Source organism: Littorina saxatilis, linkage group LG4, assembly GCF_037325665.1.
Source record: "Littorina saxatilis isolate snail1 linkage group LG4, US_GU_Lsax_2.0, whole genome shotgun sequence".
Taxonomy (NCBI): Eukaryota; Metazoa; Mollusca; class Gastropoda; order Littorinimorpha; family Littorinidae; genus Littorina; species Littorina saxatilis.
Genome location: NC_090248.1, coordinates 31,597,431 through 31,616,359, shown reverse-complemented (window position 1 = coordinate 31,616,359; position 18,929 = coordinate 31,597,431). Strand labels below are relative to the sequence as shown.

The 18,929-nt window shown below is 42.2% G+C and overlaps 1 protein-coding gene across 5 annotated transcripts; it reads right to left on the bottom strand.

The window, feature by feature from the left end:
• Positions 1–522: 522 nt before the first annotated feature.
• On the bottom strand, positions 523–15,225 carry LOC138964494 (uncharacterized). 5 transcript variants are annotated; one of them, XR_011455120.1, is made up of 4 exons: positions 14,384–14,863; positions 9,980–10,347; positions 7,984–8,130; positions 523–2,864 (listed from the first exon to the last, which is right to left on the bottom strand). XR_011455120.1 is itself a non-coding variant. In XM_070336468.1 (3 exons), the coding sequence occupies exons 2-3, from the start codon at positions 10,341–10,343 to the stop codon at positions 8,084–8,086; spliced, it is 411 nt and encodes a 136-aa protein (XP_070192569.1). In that variant the 5' UTR covers positions 10,344–10,347; positions 14,384–14,863; the 3' UTR covers positions 7,683–8,083. The 5 variants fall into 5 exon arrangements, 2 of the variants coding, with proteins under 2 accessions (XP_070192569.1, XP_070192570.1); XR_011455122.1 differs by lacking the exon at positions 523–2,864 and adding an exon at positions 14,870–15,225 and having other exon boundaries at positions 7,683–8,130; positions 14,384–14,537; XR_011455121.1 differs by lacking the exon at positions 523–2,864 and having other exon boundaries at positions 7,683–8,130; positions 14,384–14,537; positions 14,697–14,863.
• Positions 15,226–18,929: the final 3,704 nt, after the last annotated feature.

Sequence of the window (18,929 nt, the reverse complement as noted above, 5' to 3'; positions counted from 1 at the left end):
TCCTTCTTTGAGAAGCATGGGTCTGCACGGCCCCACGAATGCGTCCGTGTGTAGTCGATAACGAGTGCCGGCGAAGGTTAATGGCTGAATAACAATGAGTTCCTTTATACGTTGGATTGGGCAAGCCATATATATATATATATATATATATATATATATATATATATATAAATATATCTAGCATCAATAAACCTAAAAATACACTAAGGTCTTTTTCAAAAACAATAGTCTGTTTTAAAAACTTTCAGCAATTTTCAACCTTATAAATCTATACTATAGATACATCAAAAGAAATTTGGTCAGACATGGGATTCAGAAAAAGTGATAATTAAGGGAAAAAAAAGTGGGGGTCTGGGGGCCGCAGAAGGCCCCCAGTAGGGTCCAGGGGCAACGCCCCTGGTCGGGGTCTGGGGGCTTCGCCCCCAGAAGCTGAAGGTTTTTAGTATTTTAGACACACAAAAATGGCCCTGAAATGCATATTTCAGCTTAATCATAGCCCCCCCCCCCCCCCCCCCCCCCCCCCCCCCCCCTCCCTTTCTCTTCCTTCCCATGTTTCTCAAATTAATTTTACGCTAAGACTCAAAATAAGGAGGAGAAAGAGAGAGAGAGAGAGAGGCGGGGGGTGGGGGGAGGGGGGGGTGGTGGCGTGTGACGGTGTGGTTTCAATGTTCTTACCTTGTCGGTGCCAAACGACTCCAGTGACTGATTACACGACTGGGTTTTCAGGATAGTCAGGTGCTTGTTGCTTTTCAAGTGGCTTTTGAGGGCAGTCTTTCCATTCGAACCGTAGTTGATAACATTAACATCGTTGCACAAAGTGCACTAAGCTTTTCCCGGCAAGTTGATTTTAGCAAAAGCATCGCCAACTTTCAGTTTCACGTCTTGTGTCTTCTGGCCTTTCTCGTATTTCCAGCTCAATGATACAACTTCATCGAGCCAGTCGAATCTCCAGAGATTTTTCTTGTACTTCTGCTGGTCAATTTCCCGGGATAGAACGGTTTCGTCTCGCTTTAGCTTCCTCATCATTTTGGCAAGTGGCTCGAAGCGATGTAAAAATGGCGCCGAATCATTCTCATACGGTATGCTTTAGCTTATACTGAATCCCCGATAGCTACGTTGAAACGGTGACTGTAGGAGACAAAGACACAGAGCGCGTTCCCATACGGATCGACCAGCAACAGTCTGACCGTTTTAGGAACCAACCGTTCAAGAATAGTATGGAATGGAGCGTCGCGATCAGCGGACCGGCCGAAAAACTTGGGTCTTTACCTACATATATCCCAACATTTTCTCAGCGGATTTGCACGAATCTCAAGAATGATCCCTGGAGCCTAAAAATTTACGGAATTCCGTAATTTTACGGAAGAATCCCATGTCTGTTTGGTGCAATTAAACAGGTAACCTAATGGCAAATCATTGTGTAAAACTTTCTTTACAACTTTCTTTCACAAAGTGTACATATTTTTTTTTTTTTTTTTTTTTAGCAATATTGTTTTCGTGGTGCAGTACCTGTGTTTAAAAATAATAAAATACACAGCGGACATAATTTCGCTTTATTTGAATGACTTTCCACTTTACAAAGATTGGTTTAGAATTAGAGCGCAGATTTAAACCAATTTGAAAAAAACAGTTGCTTATACCTTCTACCATGCTTGGTACTTTGAACAAACTTTATGATTGTTTTTGAGGCTTTCATTGTTGCAGCCCAATGCTGCTCAGTGCAAATTAACTTTTTTGAAGGCGAAGTGTCTGCACCCAGACACATCCTTACTCTGAGGTCTCAAAGCAAACCCGCAAATTGAGGCACACCTCCCAACGCCATGCAAGATATTGCAGATTTATTGCACGATTACGTGGCTGGAGCGGATAGGGCAAGTAGCCTAATAAGTTTACAATTTAAAACGAATGCTTCTTTCATTGACAAAAGCAGTAATCACGTGTCAAAACACTGGATCGGCTTTGGAATGCGCTTGTAAATAAAAGTAGACAATGAATTTTTCTTGTGATTCCACTGACCAATCTGCTTGTAGTCTGGACAATCAAGCGTACAAAATATGGCAAAATCGTATGGGTTCACAGGTCTGCTATACACTTCAGGTTTGGGGTGTCCACAAGCTAACTTTTTTTTTACTCGAGCATGTTGGCAACGAACTGGAGAACAACATCTGACCATGTTGATTGGTGGGTGGCCCACTCCGAGGGTCAATGCGCTCCGTTAGTTGCACGAGCTGTTCCTCAGAGAGGGGGCAAGCCGTGGCAGGCACATCCTAACGACTGTCTGGCAAAGGATGGTCCTCGATTATCGATTGAAGGCTTCTCCCTTTCCAGAAGTCCTGTACTGCTGTGGATGTGCTGGCTCGTCTCTCCAGCATCCCCCTGAAGAAGAGCTGCAGGGGAGTTCTGTTGCGCTCTGTCCTCAGGGGTTGGTGGTTCTTCTGTTCCACAATCCACTGTAGGGACCGGTTCAGCCTGGGCAGAAAAACATAGTGGAGGGCCCACAAGTGAATGGGATTGTCCATGTTCAGTATCCCCAGACCACCTTCTGCCTGTGGTGTTCTCATTGCAGTAAACAGGTCATGGTAAGGGTTCACCACATCTTTCCAGACGTCGAGCCAGAGACGCTCGATCCTTTGGTTATGGTCACTGCGGCCTTGCATCGCACTGCCTCTCCCTTCTCCCCTGTGTTCATTCATGAGGGCGACGACATCCAGATTCTCGCCACCATGGTCCATGCGGAGTCCAAAGCGTTGGGTTCCACCCAAAAACAGATCCCGAACGGTCTCTGACCTGTTGTTTCGGTGGCATGGAGGAAGGTAGTGGCCCGGCTAAAGCCATCGATTGCCCCATGAATCACCATTTTCCACCTGCAATATAACAAACAGAGATCCGTTTCCATATGTGATTTCACCACACAAATTCTGATTAAAGAGTTATTGGGAAATAAGTACAGGTAACATGCTCAGTAAATATTAAAAAGTAATGGTCAAAGTGCTTTTTCATGACCGAGAATCAAGACCATTATTTTTAATATATATCATTGAGAAAAGGTGTGTAACCCATTTAATCCACCTTTCTTCAATTTTGCAAAGAAATAAATCAAGAAAAGCAATTGCTTTATATGACTTTTCTTCGTCATGTCCATAAGCCTTAAGGGTCTTGTAGGTCTTAAAAGGAGGATTCCACTAACTGCTGGGACTCTAAAATTTGATAAAAATAAGCAAAATTTTGGTAATGTCAGCTGGTTAATAACACATACAATTCAGTGAAATTTAATAAAAATAACTGAGAAAACCGCAATGTAAAGCTTTTACAAACTTGACCCCACTGTGACCCCAAAATGTGACAGGGATCAACCAAACTAGGGTCACGTAGGTAGATGATCAAATCCTTCAAGTGTTCAAAGTTTCAAAGCTCAAGCTTCAAAAACACCTGAGATAACATCAATGTTAAGATATTTTGATTCGAACATGACCCCCTGTGACCCCAAAACTTGACGAAGGTCAATCTTCTTCTTCTTCAGCGTTCGACGATGGCTGTGTCTAGATTCTTTGGCCCGTGATGTTGACGAAGTGGGCTGTGACGAAGGTCAATCAACCTTATGTCGTCTTCTTCTTCTTATGCACTCGTGGTTTGCACGAGTGGAATTTTACGTGTATGACCGTTTTTACCCCACCATTTAGGCAGCCATACGCCGCTTTCGGAGGAAGCATGCTGGGTATTTTCTTGTTTCTATAACCCACCGAACTCTGACATGGATTACAGGATCTTTTTCGTGCGCACTTGGTCTTGTGCTTGTGTGTACACACGGGGGTGTTCGGACACCGAGGAGAGTCTGCACACAAAGTTGACTCCGAGAAATAAATCTCCCGCCGAACGTGGGGACGAACTCACGCTGACAGCAGGCAACTGGATACAAATCTAGCGCGCTACCGACTGAGCTACATCCCCGCCCACAATCTTATGTCAAGTTGGTAGATTATCAAAACCTAGAAGTGTGCGTACTATTAAAGCTCTAGCTAAAAACACATCTGAGATAACATCAACGTTAAGTTTTTATTAAACGAACATGACCCCGCTGTGACCCCAAAATTTGATGAGGGTCAACGAAACTGGGGTCACTTCGTGAAATCATCAAACCCTAAAAGTGTGCAAAGTTTCAGAGGTCTAGCTGTATAAACTTCTGAGATAACAGCTCAACGTTACATTTTTTGTCCTTGGACAGACAGACAGCCTGCCCACAGCACACATAATTATTTTGATCAAGTATTATTCACTCAGCCAGTCTACCTGCACAAGCATGTGATTAATCCATGGTTGAAGAGTTCTGTGAAAATAGCCAATTCTGCAAACTCTTTATAGCAGTTAATTTAATTTCGAATAAAATAAAGTACATAGTTGTTCTGCTAAGACGATAAGGCAAATATTTTTGCGTTCTTTTCATGTTTAAGTATCTCGGGAAAAAAAGTTCTATTTATGAAGTGAAATATAATTGACCTACAGATTACTGTCTTTTTGAGTCACTTGAGAAAAAGTGACTCTATGTAATCGGTCAGTGTTAGTCTGTCCGGCCGGCCGTCCGGCCGGCCGTCCGTAGACACCACCTTAACGTTGGACTTTTCTCGGAAACTATCAAAGCGATCGGGCTCATATTTTGTTTAGTCGTGACCTCCAATGACCTCTACACTTTAACGATGGTTTCGTTGACCGTTGACCTTTTTCAAGGTCACAGGTCAGCGTCAAAGGAAAAATTAGACATTTTATATCTTTGACAAAGTTCATCGGATGTGATTGAAACTTTGTAGGATTATTCTTTACATCAAAGTATTTACATCTGTAGCCTTTTACGAACGTTATCAGAAAAACAAGGGAGATAACTAGCCTTTTCTGTTCGGCAACACACAACTTAACGTTGGGCTTTTCTCAGAAACTATAAAAGTGACCGGGCTCAAATTTTATGTGAACGTGACTCATTGTGTTGTGAATAGCAATTTTTTCCTGTCCATCTGATGCCTCATATAATATTCAGAACTGCGAAAGTGACTCGATCGAGCGTTTGCTCTTCTTGTTATTTGTACAAATGCAAAATGGGAACAACTCTATTTTCTACACAAAATATGAGAGTTACTTGCCTTGAGACCTTGTGTCTGGTACAACGTAGATTTTGATTTAGAAAACAACCAAACTTATGGATCTTATATTGGATTCTGTGTGTTGAAACCTGAAATGAATAGTGTAAATGCAGTATGTATGAGCTCTTTCCTCTTTCGAATATTTGAGCATTCAGAACTTTTCAGTCACCAAGCAGTGACCACACAGTGTGGTTTCTCAACCTATGAGCTATCGAGGATTCAGACTGGTTGCTGGGTGGTTATTTGTTAGGACTAGGTAGCTTGGTATTCACCGAAAAGTATTCCCCCCTCTGCTTATTTCTCTGTTAACTTGAAGGGGTGTTTATTGTTTAACAAGAAGGGCAAAGCCCATACGACTCACATGCTTTACACATTTTTCCTACCAAAATACATGTGACCTTGACCCAAGGTCAAGGTCATCCAAGGTCATGCAACACAAAGCTGTTAATTCAAGACATAGGAAGTACAATGGTGCTTATTGGCTCTTTCTACCATGAGATATGGTCACTTTTAGTGGTTCACTACCTTATTTTGGTCACATTTCATAAGGGTCAAAGTGACCTTGACCTTGATCATATGTGACCGAATGTGTCTCATGATGAAAGCATAACATGTGCCCCACATAATTTTTAAGTTTGAAACAGTTATCTTCCATAGTTCAGGGTCAAGGTCACTTCAAAATATGTATACAATCCAACTTTGAAGAGCTCCTGTGACCTTGACGCAAGGTAAACCAAACTGGTATCAAAAGATGGGTCTTACTTTGCCCTATATATCATATATAGGTGAGGTATTGAATCTCAAAAACTTCAGAGAAAATGGGAAAAATATGAAAAATAGCTGTTTTTTAGGCAACATTTATGGCCCCTGCGACCTTGACCTTGAAGCAAGGTCAAGATGCTATGTATGTTTTTTGGGGCCTTGTCATCATACACCATCTTGCCAAATTTGGTACTGATAGACTGAATAGTGTCCAAGAAATATCCAACGTTAAAGTTTTCCGGACGGACGGACGGACGGACGGACGGACGACTCGGGTGAGTACATAGACTCACTTTTGCTTCGCATGTGAGTCAAAAAACCACCAAGCAACCAAATTTAAATAACCACCCAGTAGAAATGGTAAGGTATAACCAGAATATGTTTTGTATTCCGTGGGGAAATCATCAATGGACCAGTCTTTCATTACATATCCAGAAAATGACAAAATAAAAAGAAAAGAAAAGCAAATACTTGCACACGACTCACCTTCGTTACCCACCTACCCCTTAGAAGACGCCCTTCCTTTTACGATCCCAAACAAGACATTTTCAAGACCCTGTTTCATAGCTGCCAACCCCTGTGAAGCCCAAAGAGTAGCATTTTGGAACTTTCACCCAATGTCAGAGTTGCAATTGGTGTTTATAAGCGTAGCACTCGCATAATCTTAAATTTGAATCGCAAGCCCGCATTTAAAATGCCATCAAAAACGTTTGTAAGATTCTGAGAGCTCTACGACATTACAACCGTCTAAACATAGTTCAATGTCACACGCTTTCCTTCTTTGCCACTACTAAAGCAAACGTATGCAAGATTGTATGTTACACGCTTTAGGAGCATGGCAAGAACGGATTCAAACTCAAAATCGTCACTCAAAAAAAACATAAAATGCACACACGACTTTTATTTCTCCTGCTGTTATCGTTTCTTCTCTTTACAGATTCTTCAACGCTCAGAATACTGAAAACGGCACCCTAGACGACAGTACTGTTTCCATACGCGAATTTAACTTCCCTTGGAAAGTGGTTCGCTCAGGAGGCCTGTTTGTCTGACACTATAAGGACAGAGTTCTGAACATAGATGACAAAGATTCCGGAATGAACAAACATTTTGCGGATGCAGACACAGAAAGACGTCATGAAGAATGCGATGCTTCAAAAGATACAGACTGTGACGATGACTGTGACGTCATTCCCATATAACGAGACGTCATTCACAGTTGTTCGGTCACTTCCGTCAAAAAGTAGATTTAGACAATCAACGTAATCTCGTGTGGAAGAAAACGTCTGTCACACAACCAAGTCGGAATAGCAGGTATTATTACCTATACACGCAAAGTCTGTCGAATTCTTCGGCAAAAATCGTTGAAAATGATTTGCCCGCATCGGCGTGGAACTTGCACCATAATCTTCACCACCCTTACGTTTCCCCGTTTTTATCCTGTCTCCCTCCAGTTTCCACTTCTAACACCGTCACTGTGCACAGCTTACAACTTAACAAGTGCATTGCATATTCTAATCAAATTCACAATTGGCGCATAGAGTCACCGGAAATGCGAATGCTTGCAATAAAATTCACGATTTGCTAAGCAAGTCACGTGGACAATATCGAGTCATAACGGAGTGGTTCCCAGCCATCGGTACTCGACTAGTTATGCAATGTTCATTGTTGATTGTCAAGCAATAAGTGAACATTTTGCACGCTTGTCATTTTTTTTATTTTTTTTAGCGTAGCAGCTCAGGGCTTAGAGTAGCAGCGTAGCAATTCCTGCAAAATCGGAGCATGCTGCGCCAAAATCGTAGCAATTGGCAGGTATGCTGTTCTCTAAGATATTCTGCTCATAACCTCTGTAAGTTTACCCCCATTATAAGACCTTATTATCTCAGGGTTATGTAGGTCTTAAAAGAAAGATTCCAGCGTCATAAAATAATGTTTAAGAGAATTCCTTATGCCACCTGTATCAATCCACTCAAATTCCATGTTCAAACTGGCACAACCCCCAACATCCTCCCCACCACCGGACACACTCAACATTCACCAAATTTTGAAAAAGGATTTTTTTGTGCCCAGTGTATGTATTTGTAGCTGTACTCACGATATCAACTTGTGGTATCCGTCTAGATGCCAGAGAGCGTTTGGTCCTGATACTTGGTACAGACGACGTCTCGTGGGCCTCAACGCCAAAGCTCTGACAGCTACTCCACCAGGATCAACCCGCTGGATGGCTCCCCGTACTCTGTGCCTTTGTGGAGCGTGTAAGAATACAACTTATTACACTAACGTGACATACCACTCATGTCATAACAATACCATTCACTCTACATTGCATGTGTAAAGAGGTCTTGTCTGACAAGGACCTGATTTTTCACTGCCTCCAATACCGAAACAAGCGTCCTTCTTTGAACACTCGGAAGAATTTTAAGAACGTAAACACCACACCAGTGACATTTCCTTGCTTTGACATAAAAGATTACACGAGGCATTCGGAGAGATCCAGGTTCAATTTTTAAGCTTCTTCAATCTGGGCGCTTCGACAAAGGGACATTTACAGCAATGAACATGCAACAGTATGTACAGGGTCCCCACTGGTTTTTAGAAACAAAATTCCATGACTTTTCCATGAGCCTCAATAACATTTTCCATGACTAGATCCACAGGTCGCCATTTCCGAACACGCAAACTTTTTACATCTTGTCACTGCCAGTTTTGACACTGGCTTGCTTTGCACTGAATTTGAGTCAGTTTCTACGCAGTGTCTCTTTGACAAGCAAGTCAAGCATTTGCTACGCAGTCAGATTATCGGTAATGTTTGCTGGTCCTGTCATTTCACTAAACTGGACCAGCCACTGTTTGTATCCATCTGCACTTTCGTAAATTCCGTTTCATAACCGTCACTAACACTGTGACTTGACGAACTGTCATTTTTTTCACCGCGATACACAGTTCATTGCGAAGATCTTCCTTGGTAATTCGTTCCAATTCCGCATACTTTTTGTTGTCAAGAAACAACTCGAAAGAAAGCTGGCGTGCTAAAGGTTAATTTTTTTTCTTTCTTATTTATGTTAAATTCCATGACTTGAATTGAAATTCCATGACTTTCCAGGCCTGGAAAATTAAAAATCAAATTCCATGACTTTCCATGACCTGTACGAACCCTGTATGTAGGATAAACAGAATACTACATGGCTTCCTGTTTGATACCAGTTTTACACTAGTGTTTTGAAATATTGTTCGCAGTTTAATATTTAAAAGCACAACTTGTGTAAAACTGGTATTTCATAGGAAACCATATAGTATTCTCTATGTGGACAACAATGTCACAGGCTTACCCACTAAAGTTCTTTAGGAGCTTCTGACATATTTGCCTTAAAAACAACATGCAAAATAACTTGTGGAATCCAAAAGCACCATGCCGCATTAGTGGCCCAATTAGAGCTGCAGACTATTACGCTTTCGATGTAGCATGCTACTTGTAAAACAGAAAATGCTACTTCGTTATACAGACACTCTACAATGTTCATTTGTTCCTGCTGCTGTTTTCTTGTCTGAACACAGTTATTGCAACATTTGTGTCTTGACATATAAACATGTAGGTGCAGTGGATTATAAGATGATGCAATACTTAAAGATAAACACCATTTGCTACACTATAAATTCAAGATTGCTACACATGAAGCTTCATAGGGGCTGACAGCTCTGCATCATACACCTGCACATAAATCTTACTGACTGAGTTGATGAGTATTTACACATTGCACACCTCCCACATTGAAGTAAACAATTGAATATCTTCAGTTAATCGAAGTACACTTAAAGATGAAGTTCTCTCCATAGGAATACTGTGCATCACCCTTGCATGTAAGTGAACTCAAAGTACTATGTGAACAGAACAGAACCAATTCTGGTCTGTTTGCAACCGCATGAACGCAGGAAAGAGATCATTGTCAGATTGAATTACAATTAACATTGACACGCTTCCATTTGAAACTTTTCAGTTGTCATTGTGGATTGACGCCCCGGGCCCCAGATCCTGCGTTTAACTTTATCCTCGACGAACAAAACAACAGGCACCAATTGGGTGGCCGCCTCACCTGTGATTGTGTTGACCAGGTTGGCAACCGAGCCAGACAGGGTAGAATTGCTGGTACCGGTTGTCATCGATCCCGATGTTGAGGCGATGGCCTCACGATCACCCGAAACAGCTTCTTGCAGACGTTGGTTGTCTTTCTGGAGCGAGACAATGGCCACTTGGCAGGTCTCTTGCCGCTCCCCCAGCCTGCGTAGTTCTGCCAATACCGCGGCCAAAGCAGTGGCGCTTTCTTCCCCTCCTGCTGTGGCTGACTCAAACCCACCGGGTTGTCGCTGCGAGGCTGTCTGGTTGCTGGCCCTCGGCCGACCTGCAGCGGCTCGGGTCACTTCGGCTACCCGCCTTGACGCTGCCCTCCTGGGAGGCATATTCCTGTGCATAAAAAACAGGATATGTGAACACAGCCTTATTTGTCAGATTACTGAGAATTACACATAAGCCTTGAACTTGTCTGCTGCTCCTTGCAGGAGTTAACAACTCCTTCACTGTTCAGCCTGTAAAAGGTGTTTAATATCCCATACTTCTGAAGTTGTCACCAGATTTTGGGAGTCTGAAATACAAACCAAAGAAATTGATTAAAATCTGGCCCAAAGTACTTCAAACCAATTGTGTTTTCTGTGTCAAACTCAAATCCTGGCACCCAGTACCCCCACCAAACGAGTTTGGAATCTCTGAGGCTCAATACATTTATGACAAACAGAACACCAACAGGAAATTACATCATGGTTCTCTGAACTGTCACACACCAACATAATACCTGGCTAACAAATCCACATACTAACTAATGTTGGAATCTCTGAGGCCCTATAGCTTAATTTGACAAAAAGAACAACAGCGAACCATGTTTTCTGATTCTCTGAAAAATCAGCCCCACCATGAAATATTACCTAGCCCACTGTCAGTCAGTCCGCAGATCATCAAGTGGATTATCGACTTCCTGGTGGGTCGATCTCAGTACGTGGCAGTAGACGGGGTCATCTCAGACAGCCTCGAGATCAGTACAGGGAGTCCACAAGGCTGCTGTTTGTCTCCGACAATCTTCACCCTGTACACCAACGACTGTAGAGCCACCAATGGCAAACTTTCGAAGTTTGCTGATGACTCAGCTCTGGTAGGCCTGATACAGAATGATGATGACACAGTGTACAAACAGGAGGTGGACAAACTAGTAGAGTGGTGTGACCAGAACAGCCTAGACCTCAATGTGGGCAAAACAAAAGAGATGATCACAGACTTTAGGAGAGGGGAAAAGGAAACAGAGCCACTAGTGATAGGGGGGAAAGAGGTAGAACAAGTACAAGAGTACAAATACTTGGGCTGCATCATCAGTTCAGATCTCTCGTGGTCAAAACACATAGCCAAGGTAGTTAGCAAGTGCAATTCAAGATTGTACTTTCTGAGGAAACTCAAGCAGTTCAAGGTCTGCCCTGAAATACTGGCAATGTTCTACAGAGCCAGCATTGAAAGTGTTTTGACCTTCAACCTCATGGTATGGTACTATGGGGCTACTGTAGAGGACAAGAGCCATCTGGCAAGAGTGATCAGACAGGCAGAAAAGGTGGTTGGGGTTCAGTTCCCAAGCTTGGATGAACTGGTGCATAAGAGAACAGCCACAAAAGCACGAAAGGTCGTTGAAGATGAATCGCACCCCCTGCATGATCAGTTTGCACTCATGCCATCTAGGCGTAGATACAGAGCTGCAAAGTGTAGAACCTCTCGCATGCGGAAGTCGTTTATTCCATCCGCCATCTCAGTTCTCAATGATACCACTTAGTGCATGCATGTGAAACTGAAAAATGTACAATGGAGTTTTCCTCAGAGCTAGCTAGGAATGCATTGTACACTAATGTTGTCATGTTATTGTTGTGTTTTTTTATCTTAATCTTAATGTTTTAAAATTATCTCCACAACTTATAAAGTATACTTTTACACTAGAATTATGTTTAAACAAATCAAGTATGTATGTTTAATATTATTCTTATGAAGTTTTTTTACAACTATTTAGAATAGAACAGTCTGTTTTGAATGTCAATCACTGGGAGCAGTCAGAAGAGTAAGAATTCTGTTTTGTTCTCACTATCATTTGCTTATGAAGATCATGATGTTGTTCCTTTGCTTAGTCAGTCCTAGAAATAATGTCCTAGACCTGTCTTACCTTGCTGTTATCAGTATTTTTGCCCTCTTTCATTACGATGCTATGGTATTTCTGTGGGTCTCCACATGTGTTTGTTTATAAGGCGGAAGTGACCTCCCCTTGTACACAATAGGCCCTCAGATGAAGCCTACGGACAGACTAGAATAGAACATGCACATAACACAGAAGGTCTGCACAGCACACTCACACACAGCAATACAGCACACCGTCTTGTACCTCCTTCTGCCCTGCCGAAGTCGGGGTATCCTTTTTAATCCACCGAACATTAATATCCACAGCCATGTGTGTCTCCTGCCTCCGAACACACACGCCACAGAGCTCGACTCGATGTGCGCAGTTTCGTATAAAAATTATTTTCCAAATTTCCCCACTGTGTTTTATAAAATAATCTTATTATGAAAGCACATACATTCTTATCTTAGTTATTATGTATTCATTGTTAGCAAACATCGGCATTATTCATGTTTTACTTTAAACGCAATCATTGTTATTTATAGATCACAGGCACTTGATGTAAGTAGGTCACACACGTGTAAATGTTGTGCCCAGTCCTTGTTTTTGTTTCTGTTATTATTTTAGTTAGCAGGTCTAGTTGAGCACGTATTAAGTATCATGTACCCACTACTAGTCATTGTGCATTTTAGTTAATGGACTGATGATGTCATTTGTATGGAGTCGACGCACGTGCGAGGATATGTATGTGTGGGAGGGGGGGGGGGGCGCGGGAGATGGAAGCTTGCTGTATGTTATGTAATGTATATATTGTGTGTGATACGTGGAAATGTGATACTATTTATTTGCATGTATGATACAGGTACAAATGTGATAATTGTAGGCTTATACTAGTGATTACTGTGTGTGATACATGAAATGTGATATGAATGCTGTTTTTATATGTTATACTCTTACTTTCTCCCAAGCGCAAGACAAATTCTTCTATGAAAATTGAAGCCAATAAAATTTGAGTTGAGTTGAGTTGAGTTGAGTTGAGTACATGTACTTTAACCAAAATAGTGTTTGTAATCTGTGAGGCACCAGCCAACACAAGTGACAACAGTACCTCCACAGGAAAAACATTTCCCGATTCTCTGCAAAGTCAAACACATGAAATATTACCTAGCCCACAACCAAAATAAATTTGGAATCTCCTAGGCAAAATAACAGGTGATTGACAAAACAGTACTTCCACAGGAACCAATATTTCCTGATTCACTGAAATGACAAACACCCGAGGTAATTGACATACAGTACCTCCACAGGAACAAATATTCTGATTCTCTGAATTGACAAACGCTCACATGAAAAGGCATCGTAACACCAACATGTTCATCAGAATCTCACCTGAAAATTATTTCCAAGTACTCTGGAAAAACACTGATCCATACTATCCACCAACACAGAAACATACTGTTGAAACATGTCACGATATCTTGATTTGACAGAACACTCAACAATCGTGTTGATCGAAGAACCATTCCACCTTGAACTGGTTTTTAGACAAGGGACATCATCCACAACGAGCCTGTCATAAACTCGAGTTACTTCCCATCTACCGATCTGGTTGACCCCATTTAGAGCCGTCGATTTATAATGCCACCCACCCGCATCAAACAAGAAAGAAAATGTAAACAATTTGAAGATTCCCTGTTCCTATACCCGTGCTTTGTAAGCTGATCAGTCAAAACGCACAATGCAACCTGACCCGGCTACAACATTATTTAATCACACAAAAACCGACTGTGTTTATCGCCTGACGAAGGGACTTGTACAACCTGGCCTGTCCTGACGTTGCTTGATCTTCTTGATCTTGATATGTTACGCCAACAGGTCCCAAGCTTGGGAATATACGTTTGCTAGATGCACACCATCACCCAGGAAATGACTCTGCAAATTCAGGTAACGTAAACTGTTTTCCAGCGGAAAACATAAAATCATGGTCCCAAAATACAACTCTAGGGGAGTCCACAGTGCCCTGCCGAAGCAACGCATTGACCTCCATAGCTGCGGCGTTGTATGATGGATCGAAACACACACACAGACAGACACACACACACACCACGACCCTCGTCTCGATTCCCCCCTCTACGTTAAAATATTTAGTCAAAACTTGACTAAATATAAAAACGGTATTACTTAACTTTAAAATCAGAATCTGTGACTGTGAAACATTGGTCCATTTCTCAGTTGTTTTTCAACAGTTTAAAATTCCTTTTTGAAGCTTTACTATTCTAATATTCAGCACAGAAGAGTTACCTGAAGTACTGTCCCCTGTCCTTTCAGACGAGCTTGTATCATTAAGGACCCAGTAAGCTTGTTGGAAGCAGTAATTGGTTCCACCAACGCATCCAACTCTTGATCAGATATCCTGGAATACACCATGCGTTGTACTTGTAGCATTCCATTTTCCCTGAAAATTGCCAAACACTTTTATTACTTGCGTTGTATCGATAAACGAAGCACAAGTAAGAAACAATAATAAAAGCAAAGAAAATAGCAACACGATATGCAAACATCTAACAAAGCCGAGCAAGCAGAATGACAGGTCTAATGAAAAACAAAGAGGTACCGATTCGGAAACAAGATCGCGATTCTTTCCTTCGCTGCACGACGCAAATCTTCTGTGACCTTTGACCAAACGTAGCTTCCACATTCGATCACCGTGCTCAGCTTAATATTTACAACAGAAAGCCGAGGGGGTGGAATACCGAGATGAACCTACAGAAATGTGCATCCCCAAACCTGACATATTCATCCCAACATTTAATGAACTCCAAAACACAGAAAGTTGCTTTCAGTTTCACACGCCATCTTTGATTGCCACTGCCAGTGGTTATCAAACCGGGACCCGGTACCCGTGTTTCAAAGATCACGCATTGTTTCTTCCATTAAGTCACAAATGAACAAGCAAACAAAACGTTGCTTACCTTCTTAAAACTTCTTCTGGCTCATTACCAGACTGCAACAAATTGACGCAATGGCGGGTTGGCGATCCTGTCAAGGGATATCTATGGTCTGATCCAGTGGCGTCGCTATTTTGGAAGTGCATGGCGCAAACCGGAAGTAGTATCTCCACGAGATTGTCGCTTTGCATGTCGTACATTTTCCGATTCAAGTTCTAATTTGTTTCAGCTGCATTTATTAAATGCAGCTGCATTTAAAAATAAATACAGCTGTATTTAAAAATAATTACACCTGTATCTAAAAATAATTACAGGTGTATTTATTTTTAAATACAGCTGTATTTACTATTAAATACAGGTGTAATTATTTTTAAATACAGCTGTATTTATTTTTAAATGCAGCTGTATTTAAAAATAATTACACCTGTATTTAATAATAAATACAGCTGTATATATTTTTAGATACAGGTGTAATTATTTTTAAATACAGCTGTATTTATGATTAAATACAGCTGTATTTAACATTAAATACAGCTGTATTTATTTTAAATTACAGCTGTAATAGTTATGAGCCAAACGGCTTTCCATACGCAGGCACGCGCGCGCGCACGCCAACACACAAAAAACACTCACACACGCGCGCGCACACACGCACGCACGCACGCACACACACACGCACACACACGCACCCACACACACTCGCACGCGCGCACGCACACACACACACACACACACGCGCGCGCGCGTACATACACATACATGCGCACGCACACACTGACTCCCATACACACTGTGACCCCCCCCCCACATACACACACACTGAAAAACACACACACACACACCTCATACGCACACGCACGCATGCACGCCCACATACACACGCACGCACACACACACACACACACAAACACACACACACACACACACTGATACACCCACCCACACACACACACACCGTCACACGCGCACGCACACACACACACACACGCACGCACGCACACACACACACGCACGCACACACACACACACACACACACACACTGACACACACACACTGACACACACACGCATGCGATGTGCCTGAGAGCAGGTACCTTTAATTTTATTACTGACAACCTATACACTGTCAGTCTACTCCACATAACATTCTTTCCTCTAATTTCGATCATTTTACTTACATTACATTTAGATAACTTCATGGATTAATTAACATGTATGGAATTTAATAACGTAGCTATGGCCTTAACATAAACATGATTAAACTATTGGTGCAAAACGAACCCTGTTCAATGATGCTCGCAACCACAACATTATTCATTCAAATAACAGTATAGTGGTACCTGCAATAAAAAGGACACCACTGGAACTAGTCAAAAGTTTCTTTACATGTGACTTGTCATGACAAGTATTTTCCGGTCAAAATAATAGTCAAACTCAAAGGGAAAACAGAAAGTGTCTTTTGAGGAGATGTCCTCTCATTGGAAGGGCCTCATATCGCAAGTACAACTTTAAACAAGTCGCGTAAGGCGAAACTGAATACAACATTTAGTCAAGCTGTCGAACTCACAGAATGAAACTGAACGTAGTCCGCCGCTAGTGCAAAAGGCAGTGAAAGTGACGAGCCTGGTTGGCGCGGTAGCGATTGCGCTGTGCTTCATAGCACGCTTTACTGTACCTCTCTTCGTTTTAACTTTCTGAGCGTGTTTTTAATCCAAACATATCATATCTGTATGTTTTTGGAATCAGGAACCGACAAGGAATAAGATGAAATAGTTTTTAAAACGATTTCGGAAATTTAATTTTGATCATAATTTTTATATTTTTAATTTTCAGAGCTTGTTTTTAATCCAAATATAACATATGTATATGTTTTTGGAATCAGAAAATGACGAAGAATAAGATGAAATTGTTTTTGGATCGTTTAATAAAAAAATTTTTTAATTACAAGTTTCCGATTTTTAATGACCAAACTCACTCATTAGTTTTTAAGCCACCAAGCTGAAATGCAATACCAAACCCCGGGCTTTGTCGAAGATTGCTTTGCCAAAATTTCAATCAATTTGATTGAAAAAATGAGGGTGTGACAGTGCCGCCTCAACTTTTACAAAAAGCCGGATATGACATCATCAAAGATATTTATCGAAAAAATGAAAAAAACGTCCAGGGATATCATACCCAGGAACTCTAATGTCAAATTTCATAAAGATCGGCCCAGTAGTTTAGTCTGAATCGCTCTACACACACACACAGACAGACAGACAGACACACACACACGCATACACCACGACCCTCGTCTCGATTCCCCCTCTATGTTAAAACATTTAGTCAAAACTTGACTGTTAAAAAAAAAGCGCAGCTCATTTCCGGAACAGCACAGATGCATGATGAGCTGCGTCACAACAAAATTAAATGGAAGACGTACGCCAGTGGCATCGAAGCCGCCAGTGGCAAGCTCAATCGCGACCTTATACTAGGGCGCTCATAGTGCCCTAGAATTACGGCTAATTACAAGCGTTTCATTCGTATAAGGTGGTCGAATACTACAAATACAACAGCTATATATACACTCTTCAAAAAAAGTTAAGGATCGGTTGAAAAAACGGATCTAATTATAAAAAATTGCCAAAAAATTAAACATCGACATAATAATTAAAAGATTAATGTGTTTGAATTAACAAATGAACAATGAGTCTTGACCTAGAATTTTGTTCGGCAGGCAGAGTTATTTCCCTTCGTGGGACTTCTCAAAAGCTTCTGCATTTTGTAAGAAAAAGGGTGGTTTTTTTATAGCCCCATGAAATTTGCGGAACGCATGCCAGGGCAAAAGGTTGTGATGCACGTGCTACAACAGGGTCCTGGCTATGAACATCGCTCACCAGCTTGTGTTTAAAGGTTGACACGCTGACACAATTATCTGTTGCGATATAACCTTCGTGGTTGAAAACGACGTTAAACACCAAATAAAGAAAGATGACACAATTATGCACGGTAGCAACATGCACCCACGAAGAAAGGCTGAGCGATCTGCCGATAGAGGAAGGACAATAGGATGGCTACAAGACGGTGTTGCTGCCAGGGCAAGTGGCCCAGAGGCTTGCAGGGGCTCCCTCTGTCATCATCAGACCAAAACAGAGATTCCACGCAACTGGAAGAGTGCAGGAGCGACAACGTTCTGGTCGGCCCAGAGTCACCACACAAAGAGAGGATCGCTTCATTCAGAGGCAGGCCATGCAACAAAGAATGGCTACGGCAAACAACATTAGGCAACGCCTACAAGCTACCACCAACACTGTTGTTAGTGGTCAGACGATCCGAAACCGCTTACACAACTTTGGCTTGCGTGCAAGGCGTCCAGTCCGAGGAACAACCCTGACTGCTAATCACCGAGCAGCTCGCCGAGCCTGGTGCACTCAACATGTGAGGTGGCAACGTCAGCAGTGGGCTCAGGTGTTGTTTACAGATGAGTCCCGCTTTTGCTTGGAACCTGCTGATGGTCGCATCCGAGTGTGGAAGCGTCGCGGAGAGCGCTTCACAGAAGGCGCTGTTCTGGAACGACAGCGTTTTGGCGGAGGCTCTGTGATGGTCTGGGGAGGGATCAGCACACGTCTAAGGACACCTCTGTACCATGTAGTGGGCAACTTGACCGGTGTCCGCTACCAGAATGAGATCCTGCAACCCCTGGTCGTTCCAGCCTTCCAAGTGATCAGCCCTCGTGCGATTCTTCAGGATGACAACGCACCTCCCCATCGCTCTGCAGCTGTAAACACCTTCATCCAGCAGGCCAGGGTCAACAGGATGCTGTGGCCAGCCAACACTTGAACAGCTCGGACCTGAACCCCATAGAGCACATGTGGGACGAGCTTTGTCGTCGGGTACAGCAACATCTCCCTCCTCCTGCC

Bases quoted from the DNA above. Each gene is read 5' to 3' on its own strand.
- LOC138964494 (XM_070336468.1), bottom strand. From the start codon at position 10,343: ATGCCTCCCAGGAGGGCAGCGTCAAGGCGGGTAGCCGAAGTGACCCGA. The intron at 8,131-9,979 runs GTGAGGCGGCCA...CGCTCCACAAAG, and splicing joins CCTGGTCAACACAATCACAG to GCACAGAGTACGGGGAGCCA.